The following is a 25,805-nucleotide window of genomic DNA, read 5'->3' as shown; positions in this document are numbered from 1 at the left end:
GTATATATATACAAATCCAAACCCATTTTAATTTTTTTTTTTTTTGATTAAAGAGAACTGAAATTCCTCTCATACATATATATATATATATATATTTGTATACATATACAAATCCAAACCCATTTTAATTTTAATTTTATTTTTTTTTTGATTGAAGAGAACTAAAATTCCTCCCATACATATACATATACATATATATACAAATCCAAACCCATTTTAATTTTAATTTATTTATTTATTTATTTTTGATTGAAGAGAACTGAAATTCCTTGTCGATCTCCAACGAAGTGGAGAACTTCATCTATAACCCTAGCCACTTCAGAGCCGTCTATTCTTGATTTATTCAAATCTTTTTTTGGGTAAAAAATTAGGCTTTTGATTTGGGATTTTTTTTATGATTTCTTTCAAATTAACATTATTTTGATTAGCCTTTTGATTTCTTTCATGTTTTCGGTGTTGATTCAGAGATGATTATTATTGACCTAAAAAAAAATAATAGAAGATTAGAGTCACATGTTGCTAAATATGCAAAAGTTGTTCTGAAGCTTGAAGTTGCCAAAGCGAAAGTAAAGGTGTTGAAAAAGAAACTCAAGTCTGAATCGGAACAGAACAAGGAGCAAAGTTTGAAATTGAGAGAGAGAGAAAAAAAGAAGAAGATGAAGATGAGATTGTATATGTATATATATGTACACATATAAAGTTTGAAATGGAGAGAGAGAAAAGAAGAAGATGAAGATGGCGAGAGAGAGAGAGAGAGAGAGAACTAGGTTTTTCCTAAAATGGGGAGAGAGAGAGAGAGAAGAACAAAATGAAGATGAGGGTATAATTGTCAATTTACAACTTATGTTAACAGAAGTTAGTGTGCGTTTTAGTCCGTCAACCATAGGGGGGTTATGTGGTGTTATTCGAACGTTAGGGGAGTAATCCACAAATGGCCAAAACATAAGGGGTAAAGTGAAGTTTGCCCTTGTTTGTAATTTCAAACTATCACCCAGAAATTTGGACACTTTGTTTTTTTTTAAGGATATTGAGGCCCTTTGTTTGATTGGGCTGAATGCTGAATTGGGTTGGGCTGTATTTGAACTATGTACAACTGTAATACAAAACAAACAAAAAAAATTGGGCCTTATTTGACAGAAAAAAATAATGGGGGCCCGAGACTTACAAATTGAACAATTTATCTTGTGCTAGCCTCATGTGGCTTCTTTTGAGGATTAGATTTGTTCATCTAGTGTCTCATTGTTCCACAAAAAAAAAAAAAAAATCTAGTGTCTCATATGTAAATCATTTATGAAAAAATAAAAATATAATCAATTTGATAATTATAATTACATAAAAAATATTAAAAAAAATTCATACTAATTCGTTTTTGTCCATTTTATGATAAATGAGATGGTGACAACTATCATTTTTTTTTTCCCTTTCTAATTAGTTTGTACACATGGGCCTAGAAATGAATGAAAATAATCATCAAAATAGATATAGGGATTCTATTTGAACTCAAAATATGTTTCAGTACGCCCAATTTAAATTTATAAATTTTAATTTATTATATCATAATATGAATTTACTAATAAGGACAACATATATTAAACTTTAAAATAAATTTTATTTTTCTCATAGTACACCCTAATCAATTATTCCTATTCAAATTTCTGCATCTTCTTTCCCAAGAGATCAAAATTATTATGTCTTCTTCTTCTTCTTTTTCTTCTTTCTCACTCCAAAACTCCAATCCACCCTATCAAAACTCACCATTGTGCCCGTTTGTTAAAACTTATAAGCTGCTTATTTTAGTTTTTGGCTTAATTTAAGCTAGAATGTTCTGTTTGGTAAAAAAAAAAGCACCAGATTATTAGAAAAAGCTATTTTGAGCTGAATTTTAGAAGCTGCTCTGGAGATGCTTATAAATTACAGATTAAGCGCGCAGCTGTTTGGAGGGGCATGAAATGACTTAAATGCCCCTTCAAAACTTCAACAATTACAATTATGCCACTATATAAGCCCTCTTTCGTTGCCTTAGCCCACGGAAGACGATCATCCGCATCTCTCTTTTCTCTCTCTCTCCATCGCTCTCTCTCTCTCTCGCTCTCTCTCTCTCTGCGCTACATCCATGGCGCCGGTCGATCTCAATGGAGATGGAAGCCTACATCCGTCGACAAACCCTACGGCCTCTGGGCCATGGAAGCCCCTCTCTGCGACGCAAGATGGCGATCCTCCTACGGCCTCTCCCAGCCCGTCTTCACCACCGTCGTCGACAAACTCAAACCCTAGCGCGATCAATCTCAAACCCTACATCCGTCGGTGACGATCTGAACCCTAGCGCGATCGATCTCTTCTCTCTCTCTCTACTCTTGTCGTCGCCGGCGTTAGGGTTTTTTGGATCTAAGGTTTTCTGGATCATTTTTTTTTTTTTGAGGTTTTCTGTGTTTTTTTTTATATAAAAAAATAATTAATGAATAAAAAATAATAATTGATGTTAATTAAGCCATTAATTGACAACTAATTAATTTATAATGAAAAAATAAAATAATTTTATACTAATTGATACTATTAATAATTTTAGTATTAATTTATGGTAATTAAGCCATTAATTGACACCTAATTCATTTATAATGAAAAAATGAAAAAAATATACTAATTGATACTATTAATAATTTTAGTATTAATTTATGGTAATTAAGCCATTAATTGATACCTAATTCATTTATAATGAAAAAATGAAAAAATTATACTAATTGATACTATTATTAATTTTAGTATTAATTTATGGTAATTAATTTATAATGAAAAAATGAAAAAAAAAATATACTAATTGATACTATTATTAATTTTAGTATTAATTTATGGTAAATAAGCCATTAATTGACACCTAATTCATTTATAATGAAAAAATGAAAAAAAATTATACTAATTGATACTATTATTAATTTTAATATTAATTTATGGTAATTAAGCCATTAATTGAGAAAAGAAAATATTAATATTAACATTAATTGATAAATAAAAGAAAAATTAATTGATACTAATTATTAATATTAATATTAAACATTTTTATATCATTGAGACTAATTAAGAAAAGAAAAAAAAATTATAAATATTAATATTAATATTAATTGATGCTAATTATTAATATTAATTAAGAAAAGAAAGAAACAAGGAAAACAAAAATAAAAAAATTTATCAATTAAGAAAAAAAAATAAATAAAAGAAACAAGGAAAAAAAATTATTAATATTAATTGAGACTAATTAAGCCATTACTTTTTTATCAAATGTATCAATTTTTATATAAATTGACACTAATTAATAATAATTATGTTAATTGAAAAAAAAAATGACAAAATTATCATTTTTATATCATATAATGGTAAAAATGACAATTATACAAAAAAAAAATTGTTTTACAGCTTATCTACTAAACACTACTATGCTGCTTAAATTTATAATCTCACAGCTGCACCAAACAGATTAACAGTTTATGTTCACAGCTATAATCTATAATCTGTTAAGTTATAATCTATAATCACTTTTCCACAGCTCTACCAAATGGGGCCATTGTCATTAATATCATTGTTTTTTTTATTATTTTGAAACCCTAAAGCCTAGAAGAAAGTTTAAACAATCAAACAATGAATGAAAGTAATAATCAACATAATTTTTTGAAGCAACTCATCAAAGAAGAAGTAAGCATTCATATAAAAATCAAAATATAATTATTAATTTCTATATTTTTTCACATGTCCTATTACAATGTTAAATCTTCAATTTTCACAATCATATAAATAGGATTATAGCTTTTAATAAATAAAAAAAATTGAGATAATCTTTGAACTCAATGGCTATTAACGTATCTTTCACCAAAACAAAACAAAACAAAAAAAAACAACAACAACGAGCTATATCCTGCGGCACCTTTTAATATATATATATATATATATATATATTTTGTCCTTTTACTCTTTCTTTCTGTTGAACCTTGCGTTTGTTCTTAAAAAAAAAAAAACCTTTTATTTTCTATTATCTTCTTCTTGCGTATTCCTTAATTATTTTATTCCATGGCCCTGCTTCTATTCACCAAAGCTTTGCAATATTGTTCAGTCCAAATATTAGCATATTAAGATATTTTATGAATTGACAATTGTGATTAGATTATCATGAATGAACTGTAAAGATATAGGAAAACATAAAGGGGTTTCACAATTTTTGTATTTATAATACTTATGTGCTTATAAGTTTGATTTTTTTTTTCTGTATTTGAGAATTATTTTTTGTATTGAAAAGTTTTTTAAATAATTTAGCTTTTTTAGTTTGTTTATTATTTATTATTTGTGTTTACCTCACTACAAGAAAAAGCATTTTTGCCGACCACTTTTAGCTACCAAAACTAATTTAGTCGGCAAAAGTCACGGAATTGGCTACCAAAAATAATATTAGTCGGCAAAAGTCAACTTTTTAGCTACTAATTTTTTTTAGTAGGGGAATGTTGATTATTGGCTACTAAAAAAAATTTAGAAGCTAAAGATATTACAATTGGCGACTAAAACAATTTTTAGTAGCTAAACATATGACAATTGGCGACTAAATAAAAATTTAGTAGCCGTAGACGTACCTTTAGCTACTAAATTGTTTGGTAGCCAAATGAAAATAAAAAAATTAATTTTTAATCTTTCCCGACCAAACTTTTGGTCGCCAAATGTCAAGTTTCGGCGACAAAATTTCTTTTAGTCGTTGTATACCTACTTTCGGCTACTAAATTATTTGGTAGCCAAATGAAAATAAAAAAATTAATTTTTAATCTTTTGCCGACCAAAATTTTGGTCGCCAAATGTTAACTTTCGGCGACAACATTCCTTTTAGTCGCCAAAGACCTACCTTTAGCTACTAAATTATTTGGTAGCCGAATGAAAATAGAAAAATTAATTTTTAATCTTTTGCCGACCAAAATTTTGGTCGCCAAATGTTAACTTTCGGCGACAACATTCCTTTTGGTCGCTAAAGACCTACCTTTCGCTACTAAATTATTTGGTAGCCGAATGAAAATAAAAAAATTAATTTTTAATCTTTTGCCGACCAAAATTTTGGTCGCCAAATGTTAACTTTCGGCGACAACATTCCTTTTAGTCGCTAAAGACCTACCTTTCGCTACTAAATTATTTTGGTAGCCGAATGAAAATAAAAAAATTAACAAAATAGTTATTTTATTTTATTAATAACAATACCATTAGTCTCCACTTGAAAATTTGACTAAACAAAATAGTTATTTTTATTTTTATTTTTATTTTTAGGTTGTACACCCACCATCCAAAATTATTAATATCTTATTTTATTTTTTATTATCTCAAAATATTAATTTAAAAAAATTAATTATTAAAATAATATGAATTTCTTATTTTGTCCTTTTTTTAAATCCATTAATAATACAAAAAGTACAATTATGACAATTGATATTTCTACAAAAATATATTATCAAAAGGTAATTTTGAAAAATTAATATTTTTAAAATGTAATAATTGTATTATAAAAAGAAATTAAATTCTGAAAATAGACTATTATTTTTAGATGGAAGAAGTTGTCGGCTTTCATTTGATGGGTTGAACACATCTTTTAATAATTGGGCCCTCACGCGAAAGGTATGCTAAAATGGGCAACTTGTTATTCGCTGTTTGTCGATAGTTTTACATTGCAAAAATTTAAAGGCATAGTTACAGGTCAGTCTGATGAATTTAATTTTTAATAATAAATTTATTATTTTTAAAAAGTACAATTAAACGATTTATACTTTTTACATCATCATATTTCAATAACACTAATAAATTAAGAATAAATCAAAATTCACAAATAAAAGACAAAATATCCCAATTATTTATCATTTTAATAAATTTTTCAATATTATTACCAGTACTAATGAAATAATCATTTTACAGACACAAAACATATATTTAAAAAGTTTTAAAAAAATTTCATTATCAAAACGAGGGCTAAGTGTGTAAAAAAAATTCACTCATGACTTATGAGTAAATAAATCTGATTTGTAAGACTTATTGATATTATTTCAAATTTTAAAATTTTTCTTAATTTTTTAATAATTAATTTTTTCAACTTTTTAAAATTATTTTTACGTTATACACGGTTAACAATAATCAAACACTATTGTTAATTTAAATTTGGAGGGAGACATTTCTAATTTAAATTTTAGGGATTTATAAAAGTAATTGGCGACTAAAAAAACACGGGTTGAGCTGGCTCAAAAAAAATTTTAAAAAAAATTTTCCAACTTTTTTTTTTAATTTTCTTTCTTTCTTTTCTTTCTTATTTAATATATATATATATATATAATATAAGAATATAAGAATTGTTTGATTTTAAAATATATTATAATATTTTTCAGTAAAAAAAATATTAGGACAAATATTTAAGATAATTTAATATTTTTAATTTATAATTTTAGGACAAATATTAGGACAGATTTCAGATTTCGTTTTTCTATCTCTCACTCTCTGACTCTCTCTCTCTCTCTCTTTCTCACTCTCTCACTACAAGAAAAGTGGGCTTATGAGACGGAACTTTTTGCGACGGCACATTTGTCGTCGCAAAAAATGGCACAACTTGCCGTCTTAAAAAATGTGACTTTTTGAGACGGCACAACTTGCCATCGCCAAAAAATGTGACTTTCGTCGCAAAAAATAGAGTATTTGCGACGGCAGAAATTGCTGTCGCAAAAAAAAAAAGAGTATTTGCGACGGTACCAACTGCAGTCGCAAAAAAAAAAAAAAAGGGTCTCTCACAATTTGCGTCTGTCTGTCTATCTGTCTCTCTCTCTCACTCATCTATCTCTTCTCTCATCTCTTTTCTCTTTCTGTCTCTTTCGCTCATCTCTCTTCTCTTTATCTCTCTCGCTCATCTCTCATCTTTCTCTGTCTCTCTCCTTTATCTCTCTTCTCTCTATCTTTCTTTCTGTCTCTCTCGTTCATCTCTCTTCTCTTTATGTCTCTCTCGCTCATCTCTCTATCTCTCTGTCTCTCTGTCTCTCTCGTCCATCTCTCTTCTCTCTGTCTCTTTTCTGTCTCTCACTCTCACTCTCTATCTCTTTCTTTCTCTCTCTCTCTCTCTCTCCCACTGTGTTTGCGTTGCTCACTCTCTCTCTCTCTCTCTCTCTCTGTCTCTCTCTCTCTCCTCTATCTGTCTCTCACTCATTTCTGTCTCTCACCATCCATCTCCAGTACCACCTTCACCACTACTACAAACGCCATTCCACCCCCACCACTACTTCCACTATCGCCACTTCACCTCTACGACTACTATTACTACTATCATCACCACCACTCCACTACCACTACTACCACTACTACCACTACTACTACCATTACCTTTCTTTCACCCCTGCCACTCCATTTACACTACCACTACCACAACTTCACCACTAATCTCTTTCGCGAGGGCTAAGTGTGTAAAAAAAATTCACACTTTTTGCGAGGGCTAAGTGTGTAAAAAAAATTCACTCATCATGACTTATGAGTAAATAATACATATTTGTAAGACTTATTGATATTATTTCAGATTTTAAAATTTTTCTTAATTTTTTAATAATTAATTTTTTCAACTTTTTTAAATATTTAAAGCAAATTTGTTTATTTTTTAGATTCACTTAATTATTTTTTAGATTCACTTAATTTAGATATATATATTTTTTTAAATTTGAGGGATTTATAAAAGTAATTGGCGATTTAATGCTAATTGAACTAAAGGCCTAAGCTGGGGCTGTGCGTATATATTTTTTAGTTGTACGTTAATGATTTTGACTGTTAAGATATGCTTCAGAAAATGATTTTGACTGCTAGTTACAACTGAATAATAAATTAATTAAATCCACTTGACACATGATTTCTTCATCTGTCTTTATCTATGAGAAAATATACATATTGCATGTTCTAAAATTCTAAAAAATTGATTAGTGCCTAGTTAGTCATGCAGGAGTCCCAAAAAAAAAAAAAAAAAACAAGGGTTGAGTTGGCTCATAATTTTTTGGAGAAAAAATTTTCCTTCTTTTTTTTTAATTTTCTTTCTTTCTTTTCTTTCTTATTATATATATATATATATATCTATATAATAAGGGAGGAAGGTTTTTGAAAATATGTTAAAATGTATAAGAGATACATTTCATTTGAATGGTTGGGATGATTCCTAATCAATATCTAAGGGTCCAGATTAAATTTTTTCCTGCCCAAACACTCTCTACCCTCTCTCTCGCCCACGTCTGCCAAACACGTCTCTTAGAACTCTATCTCTCCACGTTCTCTCTCACGTTGGTGGATCTCTGTTAATGTGTTGTAGTACAGAGAAAGAAAGAGATGGGTGTTGTTGTGTTCACACACACTCTCTCTCTGTCTCTCTCATCTCTCTCTAGGGTTCTCACTCTCGATGCCGCCAAACCTGTCCTAATGCCGCCGTCGCACTACCGTTACCAGAACCACCGCCAACCACATCAACCACCACCATTTTAGTTGCCGTATATTGAGTTTTGGCTACCAAAACTATTTAGTCGCCGAATGAAAAATAAAAATTTGTTTTTACCTTTGGCAACCAAAAAGTTTTAGTCGCCAAATAAAAAATCTCTCTTCTCTCTATCTCTCTCTCTATCTTTTTCCCTCTATCTTTCCCCAATTTTTTTCCCTCTCTCCCACTCATCACTCTTCTCTCTGGCTCTCTCATATCTCTCCACTCTTTATCTCTCTTGTTCATTTTTCTTCTTTCTCTCTCTATGTCTCTTTCTCTATCTCTTGTTCATTTCTTTTTGTTATCTTTCTCTCTCTATCTCTCTTTCTTTGTGTCTATCTCTCGCTCATCTTGTTTCTCTCTCTTTTTTTTTCTCTCTCTCTGTCACTCATCACTCTTCTCGCTGGCTCTCTCTATCTCTCTTGCTTATCTTTATTCTCCCTCTCACTCTCTCTATATCTCTTGTTCATCTCTTTTTGCTGTCTTTCTCTCTCTCCCTCTCTCTTTGTCTATCTCTCGCTCATCTTGTTTATCTTTCTCTTTTTTTCTTTCTCTCTGTCTCTCTCTCTCTCTCTCACTCATTTCTCTTCTCTCTCAATCGTTCATTTCTCTCAATCACACTCATCTCTTTCTCTGAGCCCATTATTATTGAAAGAGGAAAAAGTCAAAAAATGAAATGGGTCTCTCTTTCTCTCTGTCTCTTACTCTCTATGTCTCTTACTCATTTCTCTTCTCTATCTCTCTCATCTTTTTTCAAATATATTTTTTTTCAAATATTTTTTTTCAATTATAATGTGTATAATTCCATCGTCATAAATAATACAAAAAATAAATATAAATATTTTAGGCCTAAACAAACATGTTTTTTAGTTTATGTTTTTAAATTTTTTTAAACATTTTGTTCAAACCAAACGCGTTTGTAATTTATGTTTTTCTAAAAATAAACAAAAACCAATTTATAAAATTTATGGAAATTATTTTTCATTAAAATATTACTCCTACTTCTACCAAAGTAAAAAAATAAGAATAATTTTTTATTCATTAAAATAAAAATGAAACAAATAAATTTTCAACCTTTATAACTGGAAAAAATAAAAAAGCAAAAAAAATAAATTCATTAACTATAAAAAAAAATTTATTTTAACAAAAAATAATTTTTTTTTAAAAAAAAGAATCATTTTGCTGTTTAAATATTACCAAAAAAAAAAAAAAATTTTCCCGCTCGATTTTCCACCCCCTTTTTTCCATTCCCGCTCAGCTTCCCCCCCTCCCCATCTCTTGAACCAAAATACCCAATCTGAAAAACCAAAAATCCCCTTCAATCAAAAATCCCTAATTCTTACGGCTCCACCGAATTTGAGAAGATCTGACTAAGATGGTATCCAGGCTCCAATCTGTGGAGATCGAAGCCATGGTCGTTTGCCATTCATTTTCCACGATTGTACTAACGGTTGTAGCCACGACTACTGCCGACGAGTGAGGAAGAGAAGAGATGAGAGGCGAGCGTTTAGAGATGGAGGTGCAAGAACAAAGTGAAGAAAAGGTGATCGAAGCCATGGCCGTTTTTGATCTGTTTGTCCATGGATATCTATTTGAATCTCTCTGAATCTATATATATATATATATCTTGGTTTTTGCTCTGTTTGTTCATTGATTTTGGACCAACTATACCGACAGGTCCATTGAGTTCTAAGCAAGGGACTGAATGTTCGACGACAGTTTGAATTAGGCATCTAATGGGTATTTTTTTTTGGCTTGCTTGCAGGTTTGATTTCTAAGGTTGGCTTCTGTAATTTTCTTCTATTCTTTTTCAACCACCCATCTGACTTAATTGTTGCTCTACAATTGCTTTCTTGGCAAAGGAATCTTTAATTTACATGTCAATACCGCTCTTACCTTTGTGGTTAAATTTTCTGCAACAATTACACACTTAGTTAAAGCTCCCTTTTCCTACACCTATATCCCTAACCGGAGATATCTAGTACGGATTCTATCTCATTGCTTTTGATTTTACAGTGTCGACTTTATCCCTTCTGTATAAGTTAGCGAAAAAGAAGAACCTTAATCTCCTTATGTTTTCTGCTTCAAATCATTTCCGTTCCAAAATAAGTGAGTAAAGATGATATGATCCTCCTCCATCGAGGAAAGTTTGTAAAATTTGTTAGTTTGTATAGGCATTACTCTTCAAGTATATTTTTAGTGCTTTCCTATGACTAGGACCTAATTATGTTTACAAGGGATAATTGACTCTTTTAAAACTAACATATTTTTGTTTGTGTTCTTTTGCTTTCCCCCTAACCTTTATAAGAATGGCCCTACTCGATTCATCTTCTAGGCCACATTGATTTTGTATGGGTCTTGGGTCTAGGAGTAGGAGAAGTGCAGTGAAAGATACTTTGATCAAGAATAATCCAGATATTGTAATCGTTCTAGAAAGTAAAATTGAAATTTTTTTAGGAGCATTTGGGGGACTTGGAATAGGAGTTAGGAGGCCTTATCTTTCAGTAGTAGATCCTTCGGGGATTTTGGTCGGTAAGCTACAAGTAGTATTTAGGGTGTTTTTTGTCTATAAGGTTTAGAGATTTTGATGACAACGATGAGTGGCTTAGCTTATGGGGGTTTATGGTCCTAAGTCCTAGGTTTAGATGGTCGTTTGTTGGAGTTAATTGGTTTGTTTGGGTTGTGTTCGCCAAATTGTTGTGGGAGGTGATTTTAACGTTAATGGATTTGCTTCAACAAAGTTGAATGGGGATGGAGTCTCAAGGCGTATGAGAGATTTTGATGCTTTTATTACGAATTGTGAGTTGGTTGATCCGGATGGAACATAATTTACGGACTTATGGATGGAACATAATTTAGATGGACTTACGGATGGACTTACAGACTTACGGATGGAACATAATTGTGAGTTAGTTGATTACGGATGGAACATAATTTAATCAATTGAGATTAAGGTACATAATATTTTAGATGGACTTACGATAATTCCCACCACTTATATAATTAAAAAGGACCACATAATTAAATAAGACTTACCTGCATAAATCTAAATTATAACGTTATAAGTTTTAGTATCCAAAATTTAACATAAAAAAATTGCTATAAATTAAACTGAACCATTCGTAAGAATTCTTTATTTTGTTTTATTTTATTTTATTTTATTTTATTGGCCTTTATAGATTTGGCCTCTTCTTCTTGGGGTAGCAAAGCGTGTTTTGAGGGGGAGAGAGAGAGAGAGAGAGTGAGTATGTGTTTTAAAATTTGAAATTTCAAAAAGTGAGGTGAGCGATAACTTATGAGATTTTGTTTTGTTGGGAAAGAGTTGGTACTTGATGTTTGGTTTTCCAGAGGCATTATAAATTACATTCTACGTTATCGCTCTAACAACAGTAGTCTTACTAAAAAAAAAATCTGCTCTAACAACACAAAGAGAAGGAATTCTTACTAGATGTTTGGCTTTCCAGAGGCATTGTAAATTACATTCTACGTTACAGTGGCATAGAAAATTTTCTATTATCCAATTTGAGGCTTGGTACTTGAAGTTGTTACCAACAAGCTGTTGCTTTTTTATTTTCTCATTGAATGTGGTAAAGTTGTGAGGAAATTCTAGTCTTTGAGTCTTTCTAAAATGAAGTGGTATTGTTCCTAAAAAAACAAAAACCTAGCAAAGCTGTATTTTACATCTGTTATGACTACCATGCCACCTAATCCAACATGAATATTGTGCTAAGGAAACAATACAGGTTTTGATATTTGCAGGTGGTCCTTCTGTGATGGTGTGGTTGACTGACCACTGATCTTTTCTTAAGATTGCTAGTTTTTATTCCTTAGTTCTTTCATTATTTTATATAACCTAGTGGCAGTGGACATTGAAACTTCATATAAAATAGCATTTGAAGTGCATTTTAGAAATCTTAATGTGGTATATCCCTAACTAAAAAGTACACCCAATTTAGTCCCCAAATGTATATTGTCATAACTAGCTTACTAGGATTGAAAATTGAAGACAGGTCATATAGTAGGATCCTATGTTACCAATTCAAAAAATAGATGCTTAGAGTGTAAGGCAATTTGAAAATAAAGCAATGACAAATCATTTTATGATTATTTAATCAATTGGTTTAGGATGTCCAGAAATACAATCTATAGTATACTAGTTGCCTATTGAAGTAATGTTTCCTCTCTCAAAGGAAATTTAAATAAAAAATTGATTTTAAAAATGGGATTGAAGCAGGGAAAATTGGTATATTTATTGGTATTGGGTGGTGTATTGTTTTCAAATGACAAGGAAGATGATGAGCTGCCTTTTTTCATTTGAAATTTTCTTATCAAAATTCTGTTTGTACTGTGCTTACTATATGTAAGGCAAGCGAAATGATATTGATGCTTCTTACTGATGCTCTGTTTCAAATTTACCATGATTCCCTTGATGTTTCACATGAAACTTATGTCTATTTTCTTCTTTCCAGATAGTTGACTGCATTAAGGGCTTTCTAAATATTTCCTCTGACCCGGCAACTTTCATTCAGGTTTGTTGTTCAAAATGCTTTTTCTGAATAATAGACACTAAGAACTGAAATTTCAATACTATTAGAATTCAAAAGATACAGCTAAGATGTGCTGATAAAAAATACATACAACAAAGAAGTTCTAATCTTGTGTTACTGCTGAAGCCCGAAAATGTTAGACGAATCAAATCAATAATTTTCCATTGGAGAGTTGAAGTAGGTAGCAGTAAGGATATGGCATAAGAATAATGTGTATTACAGAAGCATAAACTTCTTAAATTCAATAGTCCCCCCCCCCCCGCCCAAAAAAAAAAAAAGAAAAAAAAAGAAAAGAAAAGAAATTGTTAAAGCATGCATCACAAAACACGTCCATAGAGGTTATAAGTTGGTTGAAAATCTTGAGTACTTTGCCTTTTAATGGCTCATGTAACAGAGCAAAGCTATGGTCATGATTCATTTCTTATCAAATTATCCACTGCTGAATTCCTTATGGTTAACTTTTTATTTAAATTATTTATTGTTTGTGTCATTGGCCAAAAAAAAGAAACAGGAACAAATATACATTTACAAATACACTATTTACTTATTTATTTTTAATTTTTTGTGATTCGTCATGGAGGGCAATTTACATTGTCTCTGATGTATTCTGTCAACTACATTGTTTCCATAATTTAGTTTGATTTATATTATACAAATAAAATTCATCCAAGAATTTGTATTGTGCTTTATCTGTTTCACTGATTTATTAGAATGTTTGGTGCCACTTTTGCCAATAACTTATGAGATTTTGTTTTGTTGGGAAAGAGTTGTTCGATGTGAATCATGTGGTGCTGCGGAACCGGGGACATGCGAAGGTATTTTTCATGTTTTAATCCTTTTTATTTTCTGATTACACTGAGAAGTTTGAATGGTCATAACCGCTGGACACATTGAAGTATTGCTAAAGTTTTGTTCATTTTTTTACCTTTTAGGTCACTTTGGGTATATAGAATTACCAATTCCAGTATATCATCCTTCCCATGTGAGCGAACTAAAGCGGTTGTTGAGCCTGGTTTGCTTTAAGTGCTTGAAGTTGAGAAGTGGGAAGGTAATGGATTTATAGAAGGCTCCACGTAAAATCTATTTGTCATAAGTAATTAAATCCTTTTGCTTTCTTGATTGAGAGGGTAGCAGATTATTGTGTTGTGTTATGGTAAGAATTTGAAGCTCTCGGTGATTATAGATCATTCTGCCATAATATATCCTATATTTTATTATTTAATAAAGGAAGTTGGTAGACATTTGAGTGTGGTCACATATGTGGTGGCCCTTTTCTAAAAGTGTTGTGTGAATATCATTATTTTTCTATTGTTTCTCTAAGACATTTAATTTTATAAATTGTTTCTCTCCTTATTTTAACTAAAATGTAGAGTTAATTTGTGGAACTGATATCTCAACATAGAAGTGTTATATGTAAGAATATCTATGTCATTAACAGGGAAAGCTTTTAAGCCTTCTTAACATTTTATAGGCACCCAACTAATGAATTTTATTTTTTTTTTCAGATGATTTTGGACATACAAATGTGGATATATAATTTTTTGACAATTACGGGAGGGCATTGTTTTTATACCTCTATTTGTATATAGTGGTTCGAACAAATTAATTAGGTTATTCATGTATTATGTATGGATTTAAATTATTAACGTTGGATTAGACTTGGAGTGTATGGAATTTGTATGGATTATGTATGGATTATTGACCCTAATATATTTTAGTGTTGATGGATTATATTGTTTATACAGGGTACAGGTTGTAATTTAAATTATTGACGTTGGTTATTCATGTATTATGTATGGATTTAAATCATGGTTATTCATGTATTATGTTGAATGCTTTAATGGTTGATAATATATTTTAGTGTTGATGGATTATATTGTTTATACAGGGTACATGTAATATAAATGAATACAGGTTGTTTACAATTTTTTTTTTTTTAAAAAAAAAAAAACAGAAAATTATTTGGCCACCAAATGTTTTGGTAGCCAAATAGGTAATCAAAAGTTTGGGCTACTAATAATTTAGTAGCAAAAACATAACCCAAAACGTTTTTGCCACTAAATAATTAGTAGCTAAAAAATTTGAGAATGAGAGAAATAAACTATTGGCTACTAAATTTTTTAGTCACAGAAAAAAGGGTATCATTTGGCGACTAAAACTTTTGGTGGCAAAAAGTAAAGAAATGAATCTTAATAGGTTTTTGGCTACGAACAGTTTTAGTCGGCAAAAGTCACCACGCCTAAGGTAGAACTTTTAGTGACTAAATGGTTAGTAGCCAAAAGTTTAATAAAATGAAAAATAATATTTTTGGCGACTAAATTCTTTAGTCCCTAAATGTAGTAATGTTGTGACTAAAACTTATTCCCGACAAAAAGTTTTAGTCGCTGAAAATTTAATTTATTTTATTTGAACACTTTTGGCGACTAAATATTTAGTCGCCAAAACATACCCTTTCCCAACTACTCAGATTTTGGTAGCCGAATGTTCACTTTTGGCGACTAATATTTTAGTCGCCAAAAGATAACCTTTGCCGACTAACCAGAGTTTAGTAGCCAAAACGTTCACTTTCAGCGACCAAAAATAGTTTAGTCGCCAATACTATCGCCGACAGGGTATAGGCGACTAGTTTGGCGACAAAATATTTTAGTCGCTAATTGTTTCGGCGACCAAAAATGGGGCTTTTGGCGACCAATATTTTGGTCGCCAAAAGTGGCATTTCCTGTAGTGCCTTAAGGTAATTTAGAAAAAATAATAAGGTATAATAAGAGTAAAATAAATTTTAAATAATTAAATAAGGTATATTTAGAAATTAAGAGTGCTCAATGATTTTTTGGGTGTAAATAGAATCCCCATACATGGAGATTACGGGATATCAATCTAGATGGTCCAATTATAAAATTGTAGAGAAACTCATTCCTTAATGAATTATGTAACACCTCTTCTCTCCAGTTGGAGAAAAGGATTGGACACTCTAGCTTTGATCAATGTGCTTGCCATCAGGTTGACTTGATGATTTAAATTATTCAACTTTTAGAACTCCGTTTATGTAAATTTCAATTCAAATCATCTAAGTGAGCATAATGATAAAGTATAAGAATTAGACTGTTTAATTTGAAACAATAAAAATTAAATTAGATCAAACTATAGAAATTAAAAATGAAATTAACCCTTTATATAATTTCACTTCCATCCATCCAAACTTCACTAAAAATTCATTAAGCTGTACAGTTTTGAGTATTTATAAAAACAAATTGGCATTTTAACTCTCAAAATACATATAAATTTTACTTTAGCCCCTAAAAAATCTAATAATTTTTATCATAACCCTTGTACAATTTCTAGATCCATGTGCACGAATTTAATGACTGACATGTATAAGCTATTAATTTCATATCCACATGAATAAACATGGCAAATCTTTACATAAATCGCCCAATCTACTTTTAGTCACCTTTGTAAATACATGTTGATCTAGCTCCGTATAAGATAGCTAATCACATAAACCATTGTACAACATAGGATAGCCATGGCTTATTACCCCTCTCTTCTCCAATCTTGTCTGCTAGCCCTAGCAGTCCTAGAATCCATTGTTGCTGTCCAATTTGAAGTCGACAACGTTGCCGGAACAACCCCAGGCAGAGCACACGAAAGAGATCGGGGTCAAGTTTGCAAAGCAGACAATGGAAACCACCACAAACTTCATATGGAAGATGTTTGAGGAAAACACTGCTGCAGAGAGGAAGGACTAACAAGATGTTCTGATGACGATCGAGAACTACTAAGGCGCTGAAGCCATGGGATATGGCAACACTATCAATGTCAGTGCTATGTACTTGTTGGGATACCAGGGAAATTTGAAGTGGGAGTTCACTTCTTTGATTTATCATGAGATGACTCACATTTGGCAGTGGTCCGGGAATGGCCAGGCTCCCGGTGGACTCACCGATGGTATCGTTAGTCTAGCAAAATAATAAACCAGATATGATAAACAAAATTAAATTACAGTTAAACCTAATATAACGTGTAAGAGTTTGGGAGTCGCGTTATTACAAAAACTTATTGAAACATATAAAGTCTCAATTAATATATGTAACTGCTATGTGGTGATTTTGTAACCACACACTACATAAACAATACTTTGATTTTAATTAAAATTCCCCAAATAGGTATTGCGGATTATACGATATTGAAGGCCAACTAATATCCTCCAGCTTTCGCAAAGCCGGGAACCGGTAAGAGGTGGGGTCAAGGTTATGATTTTACAGTGCGGTTTCTAGAGTACTGTCAGGGCCGGCCCTAGCAAAGGCCACTAAGGCCTGTCCCTAGGGCTCCAAATTTTAGCCCAAAATAAGACTCCAAATTTTTAGTTTTATATTAGATTAAAAGTTCAAAATCCAATCTTTTTTTTATTGTTTGAGACCCAGTCTAATAAGCCTTCAAAAAAATCTGTTGGGCCAAATTAATATATATATAATCATTGTTAGGCTCAATTAAAAATATATATAATTAATCCAAACAAATATATATGATATAATGAGTCCAAATAGAGTCTAGTGTCAAGAATTTAATAGAATAAATAACTTTATCTTAATTTTTTTTGCCATCTCTCTTTATCATATTTTAATTGAATAATTTTACCCTAATTTCTTTTCCCTAATCTGGTTTGTCCTAATTTTCTTGTCCTCTCTCTTTATCATAATTTAATTGAATAATTTTGCCTTAGTTTTTTCTCCCTTTTTTTTTTCAATAATTTGTGTTTTGTTATCAAATAATTAGTGGATTGTGATTTGTGTGGATTGTGATTATGTTATCAGATATCATATTATAATAACATAATTATTTCGTTATCTATTAGTAAATTGTTTGTATTGATTATTGTTAAACTATAAAACAACAAGACCCTATTTTATCTTTTTTGAGTCTTTGTAATGAATTTTTTATATCTTAATATATGAAAATAAATTTGAATAATTATATGTATAAGGAAACTTTTTGTAGCTACTAAATAATAAAAAATATTATTGACAACTTTTTATTTTATCCATAATTTTTTTTATAAAATAATATATGTAGGAGAGTTTCACTTTCAAAACCCGCCTAAGGCCCCATAAATCTTAGGGCCAGCCATGGCTCATATGCTCACAAAAGTGGTTTCTAGGATCAAGTTCCAACACTTTTTGGACTTGGTCAACATCTCTCGGAACTGAGCATCTTTGGGTGCGTGGGAGTGTTGATCGATTACTATATTGGATAGAGAATCCTCGCCAAGGTGGCTATTTGTTGAAGATTGGCTCTGATTTTCTTTGTCAACAATGGCTGCTGATTGAAGGCAAATGAAGAAGCTGAAGATTCAATCGAGCTACTTTATGGTAGGGTGGCTAATTTTTAGATCCTGTTGGTGGCTGCCACAAATGTTGTCGGTAGCTTGTTAAAGACTTTCACTTTTCCATTGCATCTATAAATGGTCAGTGAATGGGAGGGGTTCGGTGTGGCAATCAGAAGAGAGTGTAAGCAACTGAGTGAATGTGAGTATGAGTAGAGTGAAAGTATTGTCTCCTCCTCCTCCGCCTCCTCCTCCTCCATTGTTAAAATCTTTGTATTTATCTCCACATAGTAAAATCCGTTACCCGTGGACGTAGGCGATTTACCAAACTACGTAAATCTTTGTGTGTTCTTGTTTGTGTGTGTTTGTTTTCTGCCTCCTAGGCACAACACATATTATACAACGTATTGGGTAATTAAGGAACTCCCGAAGGTCCAATATATATTTGAAATCTATACTTAAAATTTAAACATACAAATGTGTTGTATGTACGAAAAGAATACACCAAAATTACATCAAAAAATAAATAAATAAAAACCACAAATATATATATATATATATAATAAAAACATGGCAAGGAGCCGCTAAGTAGCATATCATCAAGTGCTTTTTTGCAATGACAAATAAATCTTTTTTCGAAAATAAAAAATGGCACTTGATTAGTGCCACATCATGTAATGTATCAAAACAAAAAATTATCACTCTAAACCAATATCCAAATTATTTTATTGTCACAAATTTCAAATAAGCCTATCCAAATCATGGAATCGATCCAATGAAGAAGGAATATGAATATGACCTTATCTTTAACGTTGAAAAAAGAATTTGAACAGCATAGGATTTAGTTTAATAAGATAACAGACAATTAAAAGATTTATCACTTAAGAAATCATATTGTCAAATCTTACGAAAGTCAATCCCATAAGATTTAGTTTAATAAGAGAAGAGATAATTAAAAGATTTATCACTTAAGAAGTTATATAATCAAATCTTACGAAAGTCAAATGTTTTAAATTTTAAGCTCGTTGAAAATTTTATCAATTGTTAATTTCAAGACTTTAATAAGTGTTAGCTTATTCGGACACCCGAATATATATATAAACAAAAATGCTAGAGGCTCCAAAAATTCTACCAAAAATTTTACCAAATGTCTCACATGGGTGTGAGACCTAGGACCCACATTGTGTGGATCCCACACCCATGTGAGATATTTAGTAAAACTTTTAGTAGAATATTTAGAATATTTAGCATTATTCATATATAAAAAAGTGAATTGCGACCCATTCTCTGGAGTCTTAACCATGGCGTGTCCTCTTGACTTTTTCTCGTTGAATGGTCGCATTGCAAATCATTTCAAGCGGCCCGGTTCGCCACGGTTAACCTTGGCCCATCAAGTCCCAATATATATATATATATATATATATTACAATAAAAAAAAAAAAAGCCTATAGTCCAAGACCAAGTCAAGGTTTGTAACTTGGAACTTTCCTCTATGAATATATCTCAGTCAACATAAAAATATACCGTTGCACCAGTTTTTCAGGGTTTTGGCCATTTTTTTTCAATTTTTCACCAATAATATTGAATGAGCATTGTTATATATTATGAAGATACTTAGTAATTATTTAATTTTATTACTTTTTAAATAATGGAGTCAATCATGAATATCATGTAAACAATAATACAAAATGACGATATATAATTCAAGTGAGTTGAGTGCACAAAATTCTTAATAGTGATTTTTATTAATAAATTTCATTTAGAAGTGTTCTAACCCAAGAAGTCCATAAAGGAATTTTTTAACCCACTTAGTCCCATGTATTTATACTTTTATTCTATAAAGTCTTTTTTTTAATTTACACTATTTTCTTAGACTCTTATATACTTATATTTAATATTGATATATAATGTTACGAGGAGGAGAGAGGAGGGGAAGGACTAATGTATAGGAAATTTCATACACAAATAAATAATATTGATGTTATTCTTTTATATTATTATATATTGTGAATATATTTTTTATTGAAAAACAATAAAAATAATGTGAACATTTTCTCTCATCTAATGTAAACGTTCACAACACTTTTTCGAAAAATTCTCTCTCATCTAATGTAGTGATGTGAACGTTCACAATATGTGAACCTTCTTATTTTTAATTGACAACACATTAAAAATAACGTTCATTATATTTTTAATTGACAACACATTCTTATTCACAACATGTACTGATGTGAACGTTCACAACATATGAACATTTTCTCTCATCTAATGTAGTGATGTGAACGTTCACATTCGTATGTTTTAGTATGAATATTCATATCATGTAATTGATAATACAATGACAAAAATTCATTTCAAATTAATGTGAATATTCATTTCAATTACATGATGTAAATATTCACATCATGTAATAGACAATACAATGAAAAAAATTCATTTCAAATTAATATGAATGTAATGACAGTTAACATCCTAATGCATGAAAACTACTAAAACATAATGATAATCAACATTAAATATAAATATTAATAGGGATTGGAGAGATTAAGGATGTTTTGGTCTTTTTACCTCAAATAGAATCTAATGGAATAATCAAAAAGAATATGAGTTGAATGCAATAAAATTTTTAAAAAGAGAATTTATCCAAAAAATTTCCTTTTTAATATCTATCAAGTGACTTATTTAAAATTCTAGATTGAAAAGTTTTTCTGCCTACCTATGAAGAGGGTGGTCAACAAAATCGCAATCGACAATGACGTGTGATTGAAATTAAATTAAAGTATTAAACATGTATAGAGAGAATTAATTTGGATCACATACATAATGATTTTTTTATAAATAAAATTTTGATATGTAATATTTGTCATGAGGCGCAAATACTTGAAAAGTATTGGGCATACCCAATCTCTCCCAATCTCCACTCTTTCTAGGTAAAAGCAATTTATTTATTTTTTAGTCATTTTCCCCTCACTTATCTCTTCCTTTTCTCTCCATCCGTTAGTGCAGATCCTAGACCACCAATCTCTATATAAAGGATCTTACAAACAACAATCTTATAACACAAAGCCAACAAAACTAAAAAAGCCAATTCAGAGTCATGGCTCACATGATGTTCTTCATTTCTTTCCTAGTTTCTCTAGCAACCTTGCAAGCAACCCATGCAGTCGAATACAGTGCCACCAACAACGTCCCAAACACCCCGGGAGGAATCCGATTCACCAACGAAATTGGGCTCGAATACAGCAAACAAACACTAGCCACCGCCACAGAGTTTTGCTGGAGGACCTTCCAGCAGAACTCCGAGGCAGACAGAAGGACCACCCCACGACTCGATTTATCAATCGAGGACATAGATGGAGTCGCCTTCAGCAGCAACGACCACATTCGCGTCAGCGCGAAGTACATAGAAGGGTACTCCGGTGACGTTAAAAGAGAAATCACCGGAGTACTGTACCACGAGGTGGTCCACTCGTGGCAGTGGAACGGGAATGGGCAGGGCCCCTCTGGATTGATAGAAGGAATTGCGGACTTTGTGAGGATGAGGGCCGGGTACACCCCGAGTTACTGGGTGCAGCCGGGGCAGGGTGACCGGTGGGACCAGGGTTACGATGTAACGATGTGGTTTCTCGATTACTGTAATGGTCTGAAAAACGGATTCGTGGCCGAAATTAACAAGAAGTTGAGAGATGGTTACAGCGACAACTTCTTTGTGGAGATTTTGGGGAAGTCAGTTGACCAGTTGTGGAGTGAATACAAGGCCAAGTATAACAATTAGAGCATTTATTGCCATATGTATGAATAAAAATTGACAGTACATTGTATTACGAAAGAGTGAATAAATTGTCTGAATAAAAGAAAATTAAAAGATTAGTTTTTGTAAATTTTACAGTTTGTTTTCTTTTTGCATGATTTTGTCAAATGGACTTCATTCAATGTCATAATCTTCTTGAATAGGTTCAAGCCATGAGAGAATTATGAATGCTGACCCACTAGAAAAACTAATTCAGTCCATTAGAATATGAGAATGTATTGAAATATACAATATTTTTGTGACTCGACCAGCTACGAGGAAAAGCAAATACAACTGATACACCAATCAGTAAGATTGAAGATTGATGAGGTAGTAATTAATGCCAAAATAGCCAATTGAAAAGTAGTAATCATGGTTTTAATCCTCCAAGAGCTGCCAACAAATGAATATACCATTTGATCTCTCTATCAGCCAAAAAAAATATTAATAACACTCTATCATGAGAATTTTCTCACAAATATTCACTCTTTGTAACTGAACTTGTAGGTAGGGTTGGACATAAGGTCATCCGAACGTTAACTCGAACCGATCCACATATAACTTGGCAGTTTCGTAAACACAATGTGGATAGATGCAGTTTGGAATATGGCATGATTGTGGGTTGCGGGTTTCACCCGCACCCGCAACAACCTGCCCACAATTAGACCTTTTTTTTTATACAAAAAAAAAAAATTTGCACCGTTGTTATTTTATTATTACATATTGGATGAATGTAAAAGTTAATGAAGAATTACTTCTAGGTAAGCTTAGGATTTTAAATAATTTTACTTTAATTATATTGTTGGGTAGTAGATAGTGAATGAGATTGATGATCTAGTTTAGGATTTTGAAAGATGTGTTTGTGTTAGTTTATGATTTAATTTAAAGGATTAGAATTTTGAATGATTTGTTTGTATTAGAAATTGGTTTTGTTGTGTTTTTAATTTTATAAGTTTTAATTCATGAATTATTAATGTTTGAGCATTTTAGAAAATGGGGAGAAAAGAACACAAAATAAATATTTACAAAATGAAGAGAAAAAAAAAAAGCTCCAAAATAAATTTTTAAAGAAAAAAAATCCAATATGCACACCGTCCACAACCGCCTATCCGCAAACCCTATCCGCACAAACCGCAACCCGCACTACAAGCGGTTGTGGGTTAAATTTTTTCTAAACTACATACATGTGGGTGGGTCCAAACCGATCCGCAAACCATTCAAAACCGAACCGCGATCACCCCTACTCATAGGCAACCTGTGCGATACACGAAAATTTATTTTTTAAATGGAAAATTGATTTTGTGTCTTAATATTTTTTGTTTAAAAAATTTTAATAATTGAAAGTCAAATACAAATAGATTTTCTAAGGGCAAATTACAAACACCCCCTTGAGGTTTGCTAAAAATATAGATTCCCCCTGAGATTTGAGAAATTACAAATTACCCCCTAAGGGTCAAATTTTCATAACAAATTAAGAAAAATTAGGAGAGAATCTGTATGAAAATAAAAATCTTAAGGGGCAATTTGTTATGAAAATATAAATCTCAGGGGGCGGGATGTAATTTCTCAAATCTCAGGAGGGAATCTGTATTTTCACCAAACCTTAAGAGAGTGTTTGTAACTTGCCCATTTTCTAATGGTTAATGAAAATTTTTGTCACTATGTGTGTGATCTTATGCAAAAAGTTCGTAAAAATAATTTATTTCAAAGTTTTTTAAAAAAAAAAGAATATTCTTAATTTGAAATCAAATCCTCATTTGTGTTAATCAAATTTATCAAAAATCATAAATTATACTCGCATCCAAAAAAAAAAAAAAAAAAAAAAATTTGAATAAATAAACAACAAAAAATTCTATAATATACATGTGACTTAATTTTAACTCATTGTGTATTTTTATTATTATTAATCGAAAAGCTCTTTGCTAATTTCTTATATTTTTGGTTATATCTAAAGTGGTGCATCGAGTCTTTAATTATATTTAAAGTAGTGTTTGATTATGATTTATTATAATATTTTTATATGACAATATTTAACTATTTTATTACACGAAAAAAGTGCTTAAAGCGGGTTGATTCAAAGATAGGATTTATATTTATATAATAAGATCATAAGAGCTATTCACATTAATGCATAAAAAATTACAAATTCAAATAATAAACAGTGTCCTCAAAGGAAATCAGGCACAAAATTTCTATAAACTTAATAGTTTCAGTTCTCAAAAGGGTTCTGATTAATTATGTGACACATCATAATAACCGTAAATATTTTATTCCTGTCAAATTATTTTTGCATAACTTTTTTGGCAGAGCTCATGAAGGTGCATTATTAGTAATACTATAAATTCAAAAAAATTATTTAAAAATTATTCAAGAAACATCAATAGGTACTTTAAATATACACAATCATTTTTTATGAATCATTATTCTTCAAAATAATACTCCATACTATTTATCATTTGGCATTTGTCAATTTATCTTCTAAAACTTAACCAAAAAATATTGAGTACCATTATTTTAATTAATCAATATCAAATTGGACGCTACACGTTTATGTACATTACTTCTAGAAATATGATGTCTAACATAAAATCACAATGGCGTTAATTTTAATTAATGTAATGATATTTTATATTATGATATGTATTACAAAAGAATAATATTAATTTTAATAAAAAATAATTTTTAAATTTAAGTTATTTATTTTAATAATCTAAGCCATATCGTTCTATAAAAGTGTTCCTTGAATATTTATAAATAATAAATTTAGTTAAATTATTTGTTAATTTTGATAATTTTAGTTTTATAGTGCTATAAAAGCGTAATTATCATATAATGATTTTGTATGATATATACTAAATTATACGATATAAAACAAACTCTCATTTTGATATTTAAAATAAGGGAATTTTTTTTTAGAGTCACTAGTATTAAGATTTTATAGCATAAAAGACATCTAATATTTTCATAATGTCTAAGGTCCCTCAAATCAATCCAGAGAAAATTCTATCCAAAGAATTTTCTAATTCCAGAGAAATTCTCTCCAAACTAAAGAAAATTGAAATTTTGAAAATTACCAGAAACATAAGGAAAACAGAGATTGGAAAATGCTTTTATCAAATATTCTCAAGTAAACAATCAAGGTCATTGTAAAACGCACAGTACATGAATGATTCAAGTTTCGGACTTGGATTTTTGATTTACCATTCAGATTACCAGAAAAAAGAAGAAATCAGAGATCGAACAAAGCTCAGATCAAATCAAAGCTCTGACGCCATTAATGTAGCAAAAAGAGAAGAGAGAGCACAAATCTAGAGAGAGAGAGAAGAAATCAGAGATTGAACAATGGTTTAATCAAATCTAGAAATACAAGTGAAACCTGGATTGCTCGTGACAGAGCTACGGGGACCATAGACGACCTTGAAAGAACTTTTGAGAACAGAAGGGGAAGGAAGAAAGTGATCGAGACAGTTGTTCTGAACCTTACTGTAGATAGAAGCAACATAGGTGGTTGACGGCGGCGGAGAAATCACCGTTGGGTATCAACGCAGACGCCATTAATGTAGGAGAGAAAGAGAAGAGAGAGAAAGAGAGACCAAAGCTCAGATCTCTCGGAGATAGTTTTTGAAGCCCTTTGGTTTCTTCTCAAATTTC

General features: G+C 30.8%; 1 protein-coding gene across 1 annotated transcript; it reads left to right on the top strand.

Annotated features, from left to right (window-relative positions):
* The first annotated feature begins 21,163 nt into the window (after window positions 1-21,163).
* On the top strand, window positions 21,164-22,245 carry LOC114321001 (uncharacterized). The gene has a single exon (XM_028268116.2). The coding sequence runs from the start codon at window positions 21,462-21,464 to the stop codon at window positions 22,137-22,139; it is 678 nt and encodes a 225-aa protein (XP_028123917.1). The 5' UTR covers window positions 21,164-21,461; the 3' UTR covers window positions 22,140-22,245.
* Window positions 22,246-25,805: the final 3,560 nt, after the last annotated feature.

Source organism: Camellia sinensis, chromosome 2, assembly GCF_055761805.1.
Source record: "Camellia sinensis isolate YWXY chromosome 2, ASM5576180v1, whole genome shotgun sequence".
NCBI classification, from domain to species: Eukaryota; Viridiplantae; Streptophyta; class Magnoliopsida; order Ericales; family Theaceae; genus Camellia; species Camellia sinensis.
This window is presented reverse-complemented; position numbering and strand designations above follow the sequence as displayed.

What these genes read in the sequence shown, in the direction of transcription:
- LOC114321001 (XM_028268116.2), top strand. Translation starts at nt 21,462, where the DNA reads ATGGCTCACATGATGTTCTTCATTTCTTTCCTAGTTTCTCTAGCAACC.